The sequence below is a fragment of the Zootermopsis nevadensis genome, unplaced genomic scaffold (assembly GCF_977971745.1).
Source record: "Zootermopsis nevadensis isolate Lab colony 2312 unplaced genomic scaffold, Znev_1.0 Znev_ptg000020l, whole genome shotgun sequence".
Lineage (NCBI taxonomy): Eukaryota > Metazoa > Arthropoda > Insecta > Blattodea > Termopsidae > Zootermopsis > Zootermopsis nevadensis.
In genome coordinates, this window is record NW_028259152.1 from 4,976,607 (window position 1) to 4,995,845 (window position 19,239).

The following is a 19,239-nucleotide window of genomic DNA, read 5'->3' on the forward strand; positions in this document are numbered from 1 at the left end:
GCTAGAATTTAATAATGAATGAAATGAAATGCTTTACCTCATGTTTTTATCACTTCTTCTGGAATTTGATCAGTATCAGTCAATTTATACCATTTCAACTTTTCACAGCCATTTCAGAGCTATGCTCTGTTGAAATAAACATGAACAAAGACTAAGAACAGTCAAGTGGTATGTATAGTGCACAATTACAAGATAACTATTTAATCTGATCATCAGCTGCTATGCTCAGAGGTACTTCTCCAGCTCATAACCAATAAAAATCCATTATGATATTGCTCTCTGGTCAGTGTCTGTTGATGTCTGCTCCACACATATCCTAAACAGCATAGGCTCAGCTGTATTCATTTCAGCCTGCCTACAATAATTAACCCAACACAATTTAACAATTGAAGAAATGTTTCTATAAACCATTTAAAATTAACAAATCACTAACTGACAAAGAGTTCTGGACAGAACTCTTAAGCCTTCTTTTCTACTACACAGACTTCCATTTCCACACATTTTGTATAGCCACTGTTATATTTTAGGTACTGTAAGTTATAATCCAACAGTAAAATTGAACTCATAAGTAAACAAGATGGGTTCATGCATAGATGGTCACAGTGTCAAATGCTATGTAAGTCAGAAATATATTTATTACCTGTAACAGTAAAAATGGTACAAATTATTATATTTTATTTTTTGAAAGAACATATTACTTAATATATTCTATGCTGATTTGCTTGATATAATCTCAATACCACACATCACACTTACAAATAATATTCATACAGAATTTGTAGGAATGTTTATTATTCATCTTCATACAACATTTATTTGTACTTCCAAAGGTTAATTTGTTATAAATATCAATGAGTGAAAATTTTTACCTTAAAATTAGTCTTCTAGCAAAGCAGTCAAAAAATAATGCACAGTATATGATTTCAAGAGAATGCACACTTAAAAGAAAATATTCAAAATGTGTGAGATTCAGATCCTGGGAATAGAATATTGTGCACTTCCAAAAAAAGAAAGAGAGGTTCCTATGTTACGAATGGTAGAGCACAATTATCTGAAAGCTACTGCAGGCCATTGAGGCCCAAATGCCTATCTCCAAAATGATTCTATCACAGACAAAAATAGAGCTTGGAATTTTTATGCATGAATTACAGCTAAATCTGAGAAAATTATCTTTCATATTATCATTAATATGAATATTTCTAAAATTAGGCTCTGTATCTAAGCAATTTCATAAAGGAAATCAAAACATTATATAAAGTGGCATTATTATTACTAAATTGTCTCTAGTCAGGAGCTTTAACTGTTGCTTATAACCTGCAAATACTAATATTTTGCATGCATGATACATTTTCAGCACAGCATATTGAATCAGATAACAAAGGAATGTGCGAGTATAATGGTATATATTTAAGAATTAAACTGTTTATTGGAATAATATGATATGCAAAATTGATTTATATATAAGAATATATCAGTTATTTAATTTAATGTGTCAGATAAATTTAACTCATTGAAGATGAAAACTAAAATCATCTCAATGACATGATCAGCTGTTCTGTCCAAACAGCTAGCTGCATCATGTCTCTGAAACATTTTGAAAAGAAGAATTGCTACAATTTAAATGTAGCTGCAAGGGCAAATAGGATGCCATTTAAAGAAGCCTTCAAGGCATTCTTCAAGTCATTCAAACAGTTCATACAACTCAGAAAAAACTATAGATATTCAATAATAGATGCAATACAGATTTCACACACTTTGTGAGGTACAAACAGACAAAAGTTCACGTATAAAATGTACCAAATGGACGGAATATAAAAATACAACAATTTTTTAATACTGCATCTCAAAGTACAGGAAGAATAGTGAATATATTAACATATATTACTGCCTAACAAATTTATTTTGCATTCAGAAGGCTGAAAAGGAAAATTACAATTCAGCACTAATTTAAGAATGCCCCAACACCATCCACTATCCTTGCATGTGGCTGTAGTCATTAATAAGGCATTGTTTGTAGGGGCTACTTAAAATCATTTATGGTATGTTAGAATAAAAGGCCTGTATGTGTGTGTTAATTTTTCAAACAAATTACCTAACAACAAATCCTTCAGCATTAACATCCAGAAAATTCCTCCTGCACATCATAAGTTCTTCTTGTAAAATATTAACTTATAAATAATACAGAGTATTGGTAATCATGAATCTAGAACAATGATATCCACATTATCATGCTTAGCATCTCACAAATTTATTTACATGTTCATTACCACCATTTGCCTCATTAAACAGGCAACTAAGAGGCAGTTTTCTTCTACAATATTCCTTCCTTCCTCCGTGGCTCTACGGTCCTCTGAGTACCTTGGCCTCCCTCTTCTACAATACTAGTACAGACAAACCTGTACTAACAAAAATCCCTAGAATGGACAGTTTAAAAACAGTTGCTCCTGCATGACAATCTACCACTCTGCGAGCTCGCAGGAAATCCTTTCCCAAGTAGCTTCCATAGCTGCGATGTGCTGAATCAATCACTTGCAACTGCTGGGCTGCATCTTGAAATATCAGATCACTGTAGGGTGGTGGTGAGTAGAACATGCCAAAACTGCACAGAAATAATGAAGCAAAATCAATATAAATTTTTCTTCTAGTTTCAGATTTGATCTCAAATGTAACACAATTTTTTTCCTGCAATGTGTCACTACTTCCATCATAAAACAGATGAGATAGGACTAGACAAAATCACACACAAAAAGAGGAAAATAAATACATTTAACTGGCATGAACAAACCAGCTGAGAAACTCACTAATCTTACAACCAGCAATAAGAAAATTTTCATTGAATGAATATATACTTTGAACCCAATTTTGACAAGTCTTAAATAAAATTCTACCTGAAGTCATCCTGGTCTTTGCGCCCATAAAATTGCTGTGCATAAATAAAAAGATTTATAAATGCATTTAATTCAGTCTCATTGTAACCATTCCCACCACGTGCCACAATTGCATTTGCTTTGATTTTTCCCAGGTTGCATTTCTCATATTCTTGCATCGCAGCACGGGTACCTATAGACAAAACAAAACAATGTTATAGTTCAGCAAGAAAAGCAACTTGCAATATTCCTGATTTTAATATTGTAATACATTGAGTTTCACATTTACAAAAATAAATATATGCCTCATCTCTATATGTATACTGGATAACTTGAACTTGTCATGGAAAGCAAGTTCTAATTAGATAAAATACATACACAAATTCCACGGAGGATATGATACCTTTTGCCGATGATTTAACTTGCTATAATGAAGTTGTTGTTACAGGCTATATTTGATCTATCACAGTTTACCAGTTCCATCAGTATTTGGAAAACACTACACTTCCTTCTCCCGCAGATGTCACATATCACTTATTTATGCTAATTTTCTCTAGAGCAAAACATGCCTATTACATTTGCATACTATTTCACACTACAGCTATGGAATAAAACATGTGACCTCCATGTGTACATATATGATAAAAATATCTTACATAAATTATGAACGGCAGCTATGATAATAAATTACACACCATCAGGGCAGAGAAGTTCATAGTCATCTGTAAGAGTATTCCGTGCCCACCATTCCTTCCTCTTCCCATCCGTATTCTCCATAACAGTTGTATGCTTCAGAAAAGCAACTTGGCCACCTCCTTCGACCAAGCAGCGGAATGCACCTGTATGAAAAAAACAATGTTCCTCAGCCAAGTAAACTCACAACATTTATCAACTGCCATTGAAACAGCTAGGAGCTACTGGACAAGAATATTATGATAAATGGCTTCAAGATTAAAACCATGGACCTCCATAAGCAGACAACATATCTGAGTCAATGTGAAAGAGCACATTTTCTTTTTTACATTCAAATAGGTCCTTTGGTGTTGCATAGTGAAATTATCTCTCATTAATCGATTTTCATGAAAATAATATCATAATATAAATAAAGCTGTCTTGCTACACACCAAATAAGGAAGTATAGCTCCTACTCATCCTTAACCTCAGCACTAGATAAGGGTGAGCTGTCAGCATCACATCCTGGCCACACTTTATAACTGGGAAACAACCACCAGTACCTAATGGACAGAAGGCTGGGTGGGACCCAGAGCCATTTTGGACACAGAGGCTAGAGGAAAAATCCTCTGCCCCTGTCAGGGATCAAATCATGATTGTCCAGTCCATAGTCAGTTACTATACTGACTCAGCTCATAAAAGTAAAACAGAATGTCTTATCACTTACTTGTGTATGTACCATGTGGATATACCAAGATCATCTGTTTTGTGTAATTACACAAACACAAAATAGGATCAACTTGGACAAGGATTTGGAAGAGGCAGGCATGATGTGAGAAAAGACTGCACTGGGTATAAACATGGGTCAGTAAGTTTAATATGAAAAGGTACTATGAGTACACACCATTGTAAATCTGTGATGAAACCCCATAACTCAGAATATACTTAGCTGTTCTTTTCCTTTCCTGCTGCACCCATTTTAAAATGTTTCTTAATACTGAGGTGGTTTTGTGGGACGTTTTAAGTAAAATTCAAATGATTTACAATGGCTTGCAGTCACATAGGCAGTTGTTTATCCCCTTAACCGAAGTTGGATCTGCACTGTAGTCAACCACAAAAATAGGCAAAAAAATCAATTCAGTGGTACATTCAAATGTAAGTGTATCTTCTTATTACTTCATTGGCCTTTATATTGTTTATGTATGAGCTATGTAAAGTGGGAGTATATTGCAGTGATATCATCCAAAATTAAATGTGCTTAACAATTTTCACCAATACCAAATTTAATCAAAAATCTTTCATTAGTGTAGGAGCTATGACATGTGGAAAGACATATTACCACCCCATAATGCATTTTCATGCAATTTGTAGAAGGAATTCATAATATTTTGATGCATTTCCCAAATTGTATATAAGATCTGATTATGTGGTTTCTCATAATTCACAGATCAAAATAATATTTCATTTTTAAAATATAAGTATTCCACACTGGAATAAAGTAAAGCTGTCTTGCTACATGCCACAGAGCAACTTGGGCAGAAAGATGGTGTAGCTTCTACTCATTCTTGACCTCGGCATTAGATGTGGATGAGTGATCAGCATCATAAACTAGCTGTACTTTACCCATGGGGAAAGGACCCCCAGTAACCACTGGAAAGGAGATGGGTATGCCTCAGAGCTGGTTTTGACACAGAGACTAGAAGAAAAATCCTTGTCCCTGCCAGGGATCAAAACCCAGTAGTCCAGCCTGTAGCCAGACACTTGAGTGACTGAGCCAGCCTGGCTCACTCCAAACTGGAGTACACTTCATATTTGTTGTCTTTCACAAAATTAACCTGACCTGTGTATCCATAGTAGTCTTCTGACGCATCTCTTCTACAATATCGATAGCTTATGCCATGGCATAGATCACACATATTATCATAGGGCACTCCAGTGTTATACTCCGAGCTCAGGGCTCCTGGTACACATGATTTGGTGAAATACTCAGCAGCAGCACGTACTGAATTGCATCCATAGCTACGGATCCAGCCATTAGAAATAAGAAATGCTAATGGAACAATCCATCCAGCACCTGTGTTAATACCTGTGTGGCATGTGTATTTGCCTGTAAGCACAGATACAAAAAATAAAAAAAATATACCAACTAGTGTCATGCATTCCTAAGTAATATTAATACAATTAAATCTCTGTATTATTATATTTTGGAGATTCAAATGTTTGTACTGTAGAACAATGATGAAATGTAAGTACAAATATATAATGTCACTGTAATGAGCTATGCAAAGTATATTAACAGCCTGTTGTTATATTACAGTAAAATCACAGTAATTCAGTTTTGTATTATTCAATATGATGTGTATTTTAAAGTTACTATAACTCCTCAACCAATAACATAGCAGTTTATATGCTTTTTAATATATATGCCTCAAACAACAATCACATAAGACACTTGAAGCAATAATCAGTATTTTTAAAAAGTACTTATGGAGAAGTGAATTTATAGCTCCACACTTTAAGCTTAACACTAGACAGAACCGTGTGGTCAGCTTCATGACCTGACTGCTTTACCCTAGGATGAGCCCCTGAATCATTGGTGAAAAGAAAAATCCCTGCCCTGCTGCCCCTCTGTCCAGTCCACAGCCTAGTCATTATACTGATTGAACTACCCTAAAAATAAAGTATGTAATACATCATACCATGGATGTAGCTAAGAATGTTGTTCCAAATACTCCTTTAAAGTACCAGTATTTATTACATATTTGTTTAGATACAATAGTCAGTAGTCAGATCTATTTATTATTTTATTCTGGTAAATGAAATTAATATTTTTATTTATATTTTGTTCTAATAAATAAGTAAAACCTAAAAGCAGTATTCTAACAAGTAAGCAATTCCACTGTCAACTCTTCCAACATATTTCAAAGGTCCTGAGTCATAATTAGGTTGCAAATGAAATAAAATTAAAAATAAGAACAGGATCAGAGATTAAAGCACACAGATTTATAAAGTTAAGTGCATAATAGAATCAAACAGGCTGTTTATGGTGGGATAAGATACCATCCCCCATCTAGTGGACTTCAAGAACCATCCAGCCTCTTTTTCAGGCATTTGATGATATTCCACCAATATTGTAACAGTTCACACAGAAGAATCACAATGAACATTTCCATAATGCTACAAAAATCAATAATGGAAACAGGAGGATGCCATTACCATGAGCTGACAACAAAAGACTATTCAGTAAAGAGTTTCTAAACTTAAAAAAAGGGAAAGAAAGAAAGAACAAACCCATAATAAAGTTCATTCTTCAAGTAGCATGCCACCACACAAAGAGCCAATGAAAAGAAAGGGCTGCACTCTGAATTAAGAAATCAATCTAGTTATACAGTTCCAGTTAAAGTTTCAAGTTGTGGCTGCCAACAAAGTTTAATCTACAGTGACATAACTTTCATTCTGAATTTCACACACTTGACAATTTTTTCATTATGTTACAATGGACAATGACTTTAAGCAAGAACTCCGGCTACCGTTGTTCTTACAATGTTAGTCAATAAACAAGAAGTATGTGTAAAGAGGTTGGAAAGAGAATGGTAATTACCCTTTAGGTAAGTAAGTTCTGTGTCAGGATCTTCTTCTTTTGCTACAGCAACTGCATAATATTCAGGCTCCCCCAGATTGTAAACTTCTGAGATGAATGGAATCAAGTCATACTTCAGTCCTGCAGTATACACATCACCCGCATCAAATACTGCCACATCTGCAATGCTGTCGTCATGAAATAATAAGAAGAGGAGGTTACAGAAATATACATATACGTTGCAGCGAGAGAATCAGCTGACATATATGACACAAAGCAACAAATAACTGATTATAAATTATATCAACACTTTCAAAAACAAAAAAACAAAGTCACATATTAAAATAAATGTTCAGAACACTATGAGTAAAACTAAAACATTTTTATTTTCACTTAATTCTGAGTTGGCATCCATGCATACATAAATAATTAATCAGTTAGAATAAAAAAATACAACTTCTGAACATCAGATGATTCACATGCACCTCAAATTCTATTTTTGAGTTAATTGATAATTTTACATATTTGCAATTTGTAGGCAGATTCTCTAGCACAGGCATGTCCAAACCATTGCCTACACAGGGATGCTTATAAAAGAGTTGACTGTCCCAGAGGTCATCACATGGGTGGGAAAAATATAACTGCCACTTTTACTAAATCCAAGCTTAAATTTAAAATATATTTTCCATTCTTCCATTTGCCCACAAGTCCACACAAATGAGAATTTCACATCATTCCATGGAAGAAATCCACATCTCAGCATTTCCTAAAACACTACCATCCTAGAGATCATGAAAACAATATATTCATACATTCAATGTAGGGTCTTGGAATGTTTAACAATCATATATATTTGAAAAATATGCAACTTTTACTGATGTAACATTTTAAAGAAAACCATAATAATGTTGTAATGTCCAAAATATTTTGGTGTGATTGACAGTTACTAATGAACATTTGCAGTTTAAGCATAAGAAACAGTGGCAATTTATAAACACAACTGCTAGTACCGGGTCTACAATTTATGCGGCAGCGGTCGTGCTTGCATTGCGTGGTCGGCCGGCACACTGTTGATGTGGGAGAGAATATTAAGCGTTCTTCCGGTGGGTGACCAGCGAATCAGTTTCAGTGCCGCTAGTAACAGCAAACTGCAAATATTTCTCATCACTAATACATGTTATTACTTTAATTGTTCTTACCTTAAATCACAAAAGATGTTCAAAGTGACTTCCTTGTGCTTGCAGGCAAGCTTCACATCTCGTTAACATGTTTCGAAATACTCGACGAAGCTCTTCTGGGGTAATTGCCGAAATCAGTTTTCGAATATTTTCTTTAAGTTCTTCTGCAGTGTGCGAATTTCATCCAATTTCTCTTCCGTCAATACACTCCGTTTCCTGTTCTTCTTTTTATCCAAAACTGATCCCGTACTACGAATTTTTTTTACTAATCTCTCTATCATGAACCTGCTAGGAACACTTACACCAGGAAAATGTCTACGATATTTACGGCGGCATCTTCCGTAGGATAAATATTTGGCATATGTTTCGACTAAGAACACACATTGCTTAATACTATACACCATATTATCAACGGCAATCAGCAACGAGAGACGCAATGAAACTGATTAGCCGGTGACTCATGGGAAGAACGCGCTATACTCTCTCCCACATCAACAGTGCACCGGCTGACCATGCAATGCAAGCACGACCGCTGTCGCATAAATTGTAGACCCAGTAGAATGGTATTAAGACTTACAACATATAATTTTCTTGGAACCCTAAAATGCATCATGCCAATGTCAAATGTTGTCATTACTTGTTTAATAATCTGCAATAGTTTCCACTCCATTATCCCATTTCACAGAACAGTTAATGGTGTCCATTTCACTAATCATAAAAACATACCCATTGCTTATAGCCTGCATGCAATTTATCTGGCTGTGGCCTTTGTGACACACCATTTCTGGTTTCAGAAGCTGTGCCTTCAAAGCTGTCTGCAAATAAACAGAGTATTGACACAACATATTAATTTACACTGTAATGGGCTACAATACTTGTTTCTATGGCTATTAAAATAATAAATTAAATGTAAAATAAAAATATGCTGTAAAGATCAACACATAAGCTTGATTTATTGGTGGAGGATTTCTTTCCCCTCCAGTTTACATTTCAGCTTGGCCCTACATGGTCTGGAGAGCTCAGCTGATTCCATGAATAAGTGAATGTACCTCACACATTGAACTTGCAAATAAAATTTTAAAAATGTACATACTCTCATCTTGACACATTTTTCTAGTTCTGGATCTGAAGTGACACAAAGAGTCATTTTGTTGACCGGGCAATGACGAACACCAAGGATAGTATTGAGTGACTTTCCTAGATATCCAGCATAAGTCTGCTGTGACTCACTCAAAGGAGACAATGTGATGGCAACATCCTGTAGAACAACATGCAGTCCTTAGCAAAGGTAATACAAATGCTGTCACATAACCATGTTTTATTTTCAATGTATCTTTTAATTAAAATGCACATAACATTTTTCTTTAATACATTGAAGGTTGGACAGTAATAACCAAACTGACATTTTTTAAATAAGTGCATGTACAGGTAATGAGGCACCTGGTGGAACACATGACTTTAATGTACTGCACACTATCACCATTTGAATTCAGTATATTTTATAAGAGCTACAAGTGCTTTGTCGAAGAAAAAAATCAATACAGCATTAGGCTACAGAAACAACAATAAATGTTTAGTAAAACTGGCAAACAAATGATATACACATTGAATGTTGCAACAGGTTTACACAGGTGAAACCATGTAAAATACAAAACTTTGTATGAGGTAAGATACTTCTAGAGGAACATAACATGTTAAAGATGAACAATTCAAACAGTAACAAGGCACTTACACATGAAAGTGCACTGAAAGAAACAAGCTTTGAATTATTCTTACTAATCATTAAATTTAGGTTCTATTTAAGCTTGTGGCCTACTGAACAGTGATAAGTCTTGTAAATTCCATACAGATCACTTTAAGCTTTAACTTGCACTAGTTTGCATAGTGAAAAAATAATGATGACATAAATCATATTGTGTATTATGCAATGTATGGTTTCCTATTGACACAACAGCAATGGACATACATAACTTAATGTATTAACCTTTATCAGCCCTATGTACCTATGCAGTCTGTGATGTGTATGTCTGAAAAATCTGTTGAGCCATATGGTGGCACACTGAATTGTGCTTTTATTAATTACATGCTTCAATTTAATCGGGCCATAAACACCTCTTAAAATTTATACATTATATAAATATTATATATTTATAAATGTATGATATGGCCTCAGAGTGGATGGAAGGAAACCAGGGAGACAAAATAATTTTAAATTATAGATACAGTTAACCTTTAAACGGCGGGGATTTAAATGGCAAAGTGGTAGCAGCCCTACGGAGTTTTTTGCAGGATTTTAAACTCTTGTGCATGCTCTAAGGAAAACTTTAATATTATCTAAAGTAAACATGATAAATTGACGAAATAAAAGCTATATTTATTTGAATAGAACAGAGAATACATAGAGTTTTTTAAAAATGAAGTTAATATCTTAGTTGTCTATATAGGCCTTAGTAACATTACTTTCTTCTTTGGAAGCTCATTCGACATGGTAGAAGCCATGGTTGTGAACTAATGACCACACAGAAAAATTTGTTTCCCCTACTTCAGTGGATACACATTCTTTTCACAGATCATGCGGAGGAATGTGAGAATCTTTGATTAGGGGGTCTGAAAATGAAGCCGAAACCCACTTGACAATAACAATGTTTATTGCTGTTTATGGTTATATTTCCTGGGTTGACATCTCAGGCTGAACTTGTCAGAACCCTAGAGAAAGTGATTCAATATTTGCAACCCCTAAAAGAGGCCAAAAGACGTAGCCAAGTCTACTTACAATGTTGCAAGTTTTGAGTTCCGCTCCGGGAACGCTCGTAGGGCTGAGTACACAACTTACGTCCCAGACAGGGAACGCTAGTAAGATAAATGTTAAGGATTTATCACTTTCAGAATTTATGTTACTATAGATTTCCAATGCCAGTAAGATTGCAGGCTTAAAATAAAAGGTGTGCTAAATGTATTAATTTTCAACCAAAACATATAATATGTCATAAACAGTTTGTATGTATGTTTACAATGTCCCCTTTATACTAAAGAGGTTTAGATGCACATAATACGTATTTTCCACATTGCTGTCACAGAGCGTGAAATCTCTTAATTCAAATCCCACTAGTACATGACAGGTTCCATATTTGTTCTCAAATGAAATTGCAATTCTTTTTGCTACAGTGTTATTTTCCAGATAAAGAGAAATCTAAAATTACAGTTCAAAACAGTCTCTTGATTATAAAGTATCAAGTAAGAAGTGACAGAGGAATTTTCTGTATATCCATATTTATGGAAATTCTGATAGTAAAACAATACTCTGAAAAATTCTTCTCAGAAGAAGCTTTATTTTTACTATTTCCTCACCTGAAAAAGCAGGTTGTGATGGAGACCATACCTTGGTGCAGATTCAAATAAATTAAATGACTCATATGGCATTACTGGTACTGAGCTGAATGAGTCATTTTGAAAGTTCTGTGTGAATGTCCTGTTCACTGTGCCATACATATCAATTGCTTTCTGCAACAAAACATATTAAAGGCATCAAACACATGTATTTTCAGGGATATAAACCAAATTTGGCTTATATTGTAGATATTTCATGCAATACAAAATATGACTGTGGTTACTCCCCACAGTATAACAAGAAGTTCTCTGTAGTGTGATACATGTAAGATTAAAAATAATATATTCTATATTTTAATAGAGTTTTACAATTTATGCATATCAGTCAAGATAAAAACAAATAAAAACACTGTTATAAATAATCTGAAAAGGAGTAACACATACACGATACTGATATATTCTCATTTTAAGATTAAGCATCTCAATGCCTGTATTGGCTACAAGATCTTCTCTACAGTAACTCCTTTAGTCTTTCACAAACTCTTCACCCCACAGGACTGCAGTTTCATGCTACTTTCAGCCACCTTTCCTTGCAAATTCTATCTACATTACCTGTCTCTTTGTATATCTACACATTTTCTCAAATGTACCAAGGGCATCATTAAAGTACTGATTTATAGGAGATTAAATTCTTATGCTGATTTGGTTTGACAATTTATTTTAACTTGCATTTTTAGTTTCTGGGGACTGCATGTTATAAAAATGTTCATATATTGATTGGTAATTTACCTATAACAAATGTTCAGCATGCCAGTCAATGGTAAAGGTGAATGTATTGAATTTACACCACTTTGCATTAATCCCCAGAAAAGTACAAATAAAAGGATTATACTGTATCTATGTATTTACAATTTTCTGCTTCGCTTGAAAATCGACAATTTTTGAATTCTCAGTTTGCCCGGATAAAATGGTACTACCTATGATGGAAAACAACCTTCAGAGTAAACTCTAATGGCATTCAAAAGTATGCCCATAAATATGTGTCATGCAAATGGCAGAATGCAACAAGATCAGTTTTTTCCTAGTTAACAATAAACATTGACTGTCTGAAGATGGGGTCTGTTACTAACCTTAAGGAAGCGTTGATAGCTCTTCCGCAACTCAGTAGATTTGGCTGAAGTTGTAACAACAGCATGAGTTGGAACTATATCCCAGTAGCAGGACTGATATTCATCTACTGGTTTGCGTGAGCCATCTTGACAAAGCAGTTCAAAGTCCAATTTTGACACACCACCTACAAATTAAATACGGATTTTCAAAAAGTATAACAATAAATAATAATTGAAATTACATGGGAAGCTTCTTAAAATTAAAATTCACTCTATTTGCAATGCACTATCCCAGAATTTGCCTGGAGGGACTGAGGAATACCAAGAAAAAACTCAGTCATCAGTATAGTTGGTCCCTGGCCAATACCAGTACATGATATCACCAATAGTGGCAAGTATTTTAATGTGTGAAATGGACATTTTTCACAGTCTGTGACTACATCAATTGGAAGTGTAAAAGACAGCATGTCATATGCAATTTGCGCTACCATACAATGTGCGATGGACCCTTGAGTGACCATTCTTGCAGGATATAATGTTTCAAAACATGAGTACTTACTTTATTCAGCAGTCAGTACAGAAATGTCATTACACAATACTTATCTGCATGTTTTTCTTCAAAAATGTACATGGTTTCAAAATTCAGATCTAGGAGTTTAAGTAAGCTTCATTGTCATATGTTTCAAGTTAAAAATATTTATTGTTGCTGCTGATAAAAAGTCTATGGAAGGGATGACTAGGATTCACATATCATTTCTCAGAGAGTTAAATTGTTGAATGTGAAATTAACATAAAGATTAGCATAAAACATAAAAAAATATTCTCACTAAAATCAAATCTGTTTGAAGTCATTTCATCAACAGTAGTGTGTTTTAAAAATGCAATTTCTCCTGTTTCCACCAAGCATCGAAAAGCTCCTTCAAACCCAAAATATGGATCTGCACTGGAACACCAATCTCCGGGAATTTTTCCAATACATAACTTGCATAGCTTATCTGAATTGTCACCTGCAAAAATATATGACATTCAAACATAAATATAACACCACAAGCCTGTAATGAGGTACAGTTATATAATAAGATCAAGTGCAAGAACACAAAACTGAATACTCTAAGTCACACACAAAAATATTCGCATTTCCTCTCATCACTGCTGCAGACTCATACCATAGCTGACTGCATGGGAAAGGTAGCAACTGATTCAGTAACCGAGAATAGCACAATGGCTGTGCACTGGCATAGCTACCAAATAATGCCTCTGTATTTATATTTATACAACTGAAATTAAAAGAGTAATAACCGGATACTTACTTTCACTGAATTGCATAATCATGCTACTTTAAATCATATGCTTCACAGTTTAGTGTTCATATGCAGTAAAAGCTAATGTTTCTCAGTTTCATGTAACAGTGGGAAGAAAAAGACTGAGCATGTTAATATCAGGTGAAATAAATTAATACACATTAAGATATACATACCAATTGGGTTGTATTTATCTATAAGAGAATTTACAGCACAACTCGGTCCAAAATATTTGATAGCAGATTTAACATGATTGTTGCAATCAATCACATCCATGCCTCCTTTCTGCATAAGCTGTAAATTTAAATGAATTATTTTATTAAAATCCATAAAAGCAACTATGAAAGTAACATGACAATTATTTTTAATAGCTGGAATGAAACACCTTCAACAACAAAAACTCACTCAACTCAACATACTTACTGAAGATGTCCATGTGAGTCAAAATAATTGTTATAAGTAGTAGTTGCAATCATTAAACATCACTCTTCTTTATGAAATTAATGACAATTTCTATTACAATTCTGAATCATCAAAATGGAGAGATGGCCATATTTCCTGAAGAATTTATCTTATGAGAACTGGGCTGCTTGCTTTATCTTCTCCCTACAGAACTTGTTCACAGCTAGCCAAGACATTCTGCAACTTCATTCCTAGTTTGGAATTTTATGGCAGTACTGAATTCACTTTAACCCAAAGCATATATATGGTAAGATCAGCCATACAATCACACTATTTGTATTTCAGCAGACCCTCCTCATCTGTGGGTCTGCACATTGCAGTTCATTTTGTGAAAAATTATTATGGTAATAAATGTGCATTGCAGCACAAATCCCTCATCTTTCATGGTCATCTTTGCACAGGCACACAGAGCAACACATTACAGCCTGCCTGTCTCAGTAGTTACATAGATATTGTGTCACACAAAGTACACTCTGACTGCATTTTTCACAATTTTTAAAACTGATTGTTGTCTTTATGTTTAATCACCCTAGCAATTATCAGCCATGAATACCAACATCATCCCAATAAATACTAATACTAATATTTTCTGATGACAAAATGTAGTGGACAGGTTACTTAAGACATATACCCTGATACATTTTTAGTTTTCAAATAATGCACTACATAAGTTTACGCGAGTATGAATTAAAAACAAATCTGGAACGTTGTGAAAGATTAGTAAAACTGTTTTATCTACTGCAAATAAAATCATAAAATTCCCTTGGCATTCAAAGTTATAGACATGCAACCACTTAGTTTCATGGAGGCTTTCAGAGGGAACACATTACCAATTCTGTCATTATATTTTATACATACAACCAAGTGCATGCGTGTGCGCACATGCACTCACACACACATAAAACTGTTTCCCTTACAGCCAGAGAGACATGTACCTCAATATACAACTAATATTTAGTAATAATTCATTCAAGCTTGAACAGTGTATTGCATATTGGAATACATATAATATCTGCATTCAATGTGCAATTAGAGGTATTAAATATGCCTTGTTCAATAGTTCCTGCTTTGGCCATCAAATCATAGCACCTCAATATCTACTTCATGACTTTCCTCATCCTTCATTTTGCTACCACTGCTTTTAAAGTATGATTTTGAGGTCATGCAAAATAGCACAACCTCCACATCAAATGCCATCCAAATCCATCCAGTGGTATTCAAGATGAACTGACTGAACAGACAGATGGATCGATACACATGACCAGCCCATAATGCATTCTCAATATGCACCTTGTGCAAAGAACACATAATAATGGAGTTTTACCTTATACACTGGAATAACCCAACCTGCCAAAGTGCCAACTCCAGCAAAGCAAGCTTTCTTCCCACGCAAATCATGTAGTGTCTGAACATCAGGCAAAGTGCCCTTCCTGATGACAGCCACAGCATAATAGGACCTCTGGTTACCTGTGCAGAAGTAAATGATCAACTCTTGACAAAGACAATTACTCAATCCATGCTGAATCATGTTTCACTATTGATAACCTAGATCTTAACAATTCATACCTCTTACTACACGCAAAAACTTATTTGAATGCATATTTTGAAAGCTATGAAAACATGACAGTAGTTATATTAAATGCATATGTATAAGGAATAAGTAAGAACATAAGTTTTAAAAGATTCACAATCACGTCTTCATAATCTCTGCAGAAAGGTACCAGACACCTAACTGCAGGTTTTGACACCATAACCCTCTCCACCATATTCATAGGCAGGTGGGTGAAATCAGACCTGCAGTATACAACACAGCATAAACTTCACTTACATTATTAAACAATAATATTCATATGAAAACCCTACCACTGTACACTTCCTGCATTATGGGAATGAGACTGTGGTATCGCCCAGCAACAAATACTTCCCCAGCATCCAGACTAGTTATGTGTGCCTTTTCTTCATCAAGGTAAGTCATACAATCTTCCTTGTTAAAGCCCTAAAATATAATGTTAAATGCATTTAGTGTAGTAACTGGAGCATAATAACTTACAGTGCTATGAGAAACATGCTGAAATTAGAAGAATAAATCTTAAAATTGCTTCTTAATATTCTGTTCAAAAACTGTTATTATCACATCTTCTTTTCAAAATTCTGAAGATCAGAATATATAAAACAATAACTTTACCAGTTTCTTTGTATGAGTCAGAAATGTGATATGTTATTTGTAGTTATGAACATAAGTAAACAATGTGCTCAGATAACCATCAAGACCTAAATAGGATGAGGTGAGCAATTTGGGACATTACACAATGAGAAACTTTTAATGATTTATAAGATCACCTAACACTGTCACAATAATTAAATCTAAATGGCTATGATAAAGATAAGAGCATAACATTAAAACTGATCTTCAGGAGACACATTGTGAGGAATGGAATAAAATGGAACTGTTACAGGCTCATGTCCAGTGACAAGATATAATCTCTCTCTTTTATCTTGCTGCATTCCATGTCTCTGTAACAATCAAACATACAGCAAGAGAAAAAAACATGCATAAGTTTTGTTACTCACCATATATCAGAGCCACTAAAAATTCAACAAACAAATAAAATTAATTTTAATAGAAAACAAATTGTATGAAACAAACAAAGCTGTAATTCATAGTATATATACTTTATAATATAAAGGAACTGATGACAATAAGTTCAACACTTACTCACTTTATAAACAGAAAAATATATTGTTAAAAACTACAGTTTTGTAAGCATGCATATACTGATGTAAAGGGTGAGCTGTATCAGACAGTAATAGTAAATTAATAAAAATATATTAATTATCATACATACCTGTTTACAGTCTAGCCTCATTGCTGCTGTTCCAAACAAATTCCAGTCCCTTTCAACAGCTTGCGCAAAGTTCAAACATTTCCGTTGCTCCTCTGAACTAATTGTGCACCACACAATTCTGTTACTGTCTTCTGCATTCTGTTGACCTAAAATACAGAGATAGAAAAAATATCCAACACAAGTTATATCTTATTCATCCAGGTGTGATACATATTCGTGCTATATCAAATTACCTTAACCTAAACAGAACAGAAACTCTGCTCTGAAACAGGAATTCATTATACTATTTCTCATATTTACTTGTATACATTAACAATGTACAGTATAGAGTTTGAGTACTAATTATCTTACCTTCGCAGTTACTTATTAAACACAAAAACAAGAATACAACAGACAAAAATACATAAGCGAATTTAAACTCCATATTTACAAACACACCCAAAACCAACGGCTACTTTCCAATTACAACAGGATTGTCCTCTCTGAGTCATTCAAGGAGGTGTTTTCCTTTTGACAACACATTATCTTTTAGTGTAGCTTGCCGCAACGTTGCGCTGAACACTAAGTTAAATAAACTATTATACCTTGTTCGGGTTAATTACCATCAAGTAATTTCAGGTGTTCAAAGCTGTGAATATGTATATCAACGATAACCCAGTCTGGAATAGATGTTACAGGCGCGCTTTGCATTGATAAATCCTTTTTAAAAAAGTCATATTTCATTACCCGTTACCTTCTGGGCACGTGCATCACAAAGTAAGTTTTCTTTTTTGTAAGATTTGAGGTTTTCACAGCGGTGAGTATGAACATTCCTGTCTTCTGGGTTGTTGCGCTGTGTAGTCTCATTGATGTTAGCCAACGTTTCAGAGGTCATACTGCCTCCGTCATCAGGGCAATGAATGTGCCAGTGGGGTGTGGAGCTAGTTTTATTGGTGCCGGGGCAGGCTACTCCATTCACATTCCGGCACCTATAAAACTAGCCCCACACCCCACTGGCACATGCATCGCCCTGATGACGGAGGCAGTATGACCTCTGAAACGTTGGCTAACATCAACAAGACTACACAGCGCAACAACCCAGAAGACAGGAATCTTTAAGTTTTTTTTACCAAACATGTGTAAATTTGAGACTTTTTAGAAATTCCTGTTACTAACATAGTTTTATAGAGAACTATAACCATTATCCTTTTTAACGTACATGCCAGCTGTATTATCCAAGTTAAGAAAATACAGTTTTCCTTGTTGTGTTTGACATTATTAACTTTCGTGTGGTTCTTAAACGAAGGTTTGACATGGTGGAGGCAGCGAGGACCTCTGAAATGTCTGTAAACTTCTACCAGACTACACAACGCAACAACCCAGAAGGCAGCTACAAAAGATGTTGGTTTGCTGCCGGTGTTATTTTCTAACGGCACTCAAGGATTCCGTAACATGGTACTTAATATAACGGCTAAAAAATATTCGCAAATAGGATCTCCACAACGAAATAAAGCAGACAGCATTTGACAAATAAACTTACAGAAAGTAACGCTAAATCTCTCATCAGATCCATAGTCTGCTGAGCTAAGACCAACACAGGGATATTCTCCAGATCCAAGCATGAAGGTGTGAAAATGTGGAAGAGAAACTCACGGACACTAGAGCAACAATGCAAATGGTGTAGGGCCTAGCTGAATTGTGGACGTTATAAGTAAATCATAGCAGACAATGAGAGGCAGTCAGAAGTAACCTGTGGTCACAAGTAATTCGTATGATAAGATTGGTGTTTCATTATCAGTTGTTTTTACTGGATAAAAGACCGAGGGTACAGATACGAAGCATGTGGTTGGATATTTTTGATCAGGTGATGGGCTTCTGTGAACATTGTAATGACAATAGTAATGAACCTTCGGGTTCT

The 19,239-nt window shown here is 34.7% G+C and overlaps 1 protein-coding gene across 1 annotated transcript; it reads right to left on the reverse strand.

Moving 5' to 3' along the window:
* Positions 1-617: 617 nt before the first annotated feature.
* Positions 618-17,845, reverse strand: Tsf2 (transferrin 2). The gene is made up of 15 exons (XM_022067166.2): positions 17,694-17,845; positions 17,343-17,488; positions 16,360-16,492; positions 15,821-15,963; positions 14,211-14,328; positions 13,561-13,740; positions 12,755-12,918; positions 11,646-11,798; positions 9,391-9,555; positions 9,024-9,112; positions 7,141-7,307; positions 5,380-5,646; positions 3,563-3,706; positions 2,889-3,060; positions 618-2,599 (listed from the first exon to the last, which is right to left on the reverse strand). Exons 1-15 carry the CDS (start codon positions 17,764-17,766, stop codon positions 2,374-2,376), a joined length of 2,340 nt encoding a protein of 779 aa, XP_021922858.1. The 5' UTR covers positions 17,767-17,845; the 3' UTR covers positions 618-2,373.
* Positions 17,846-19,239: the final 1,394 nt, after the last annotated feature.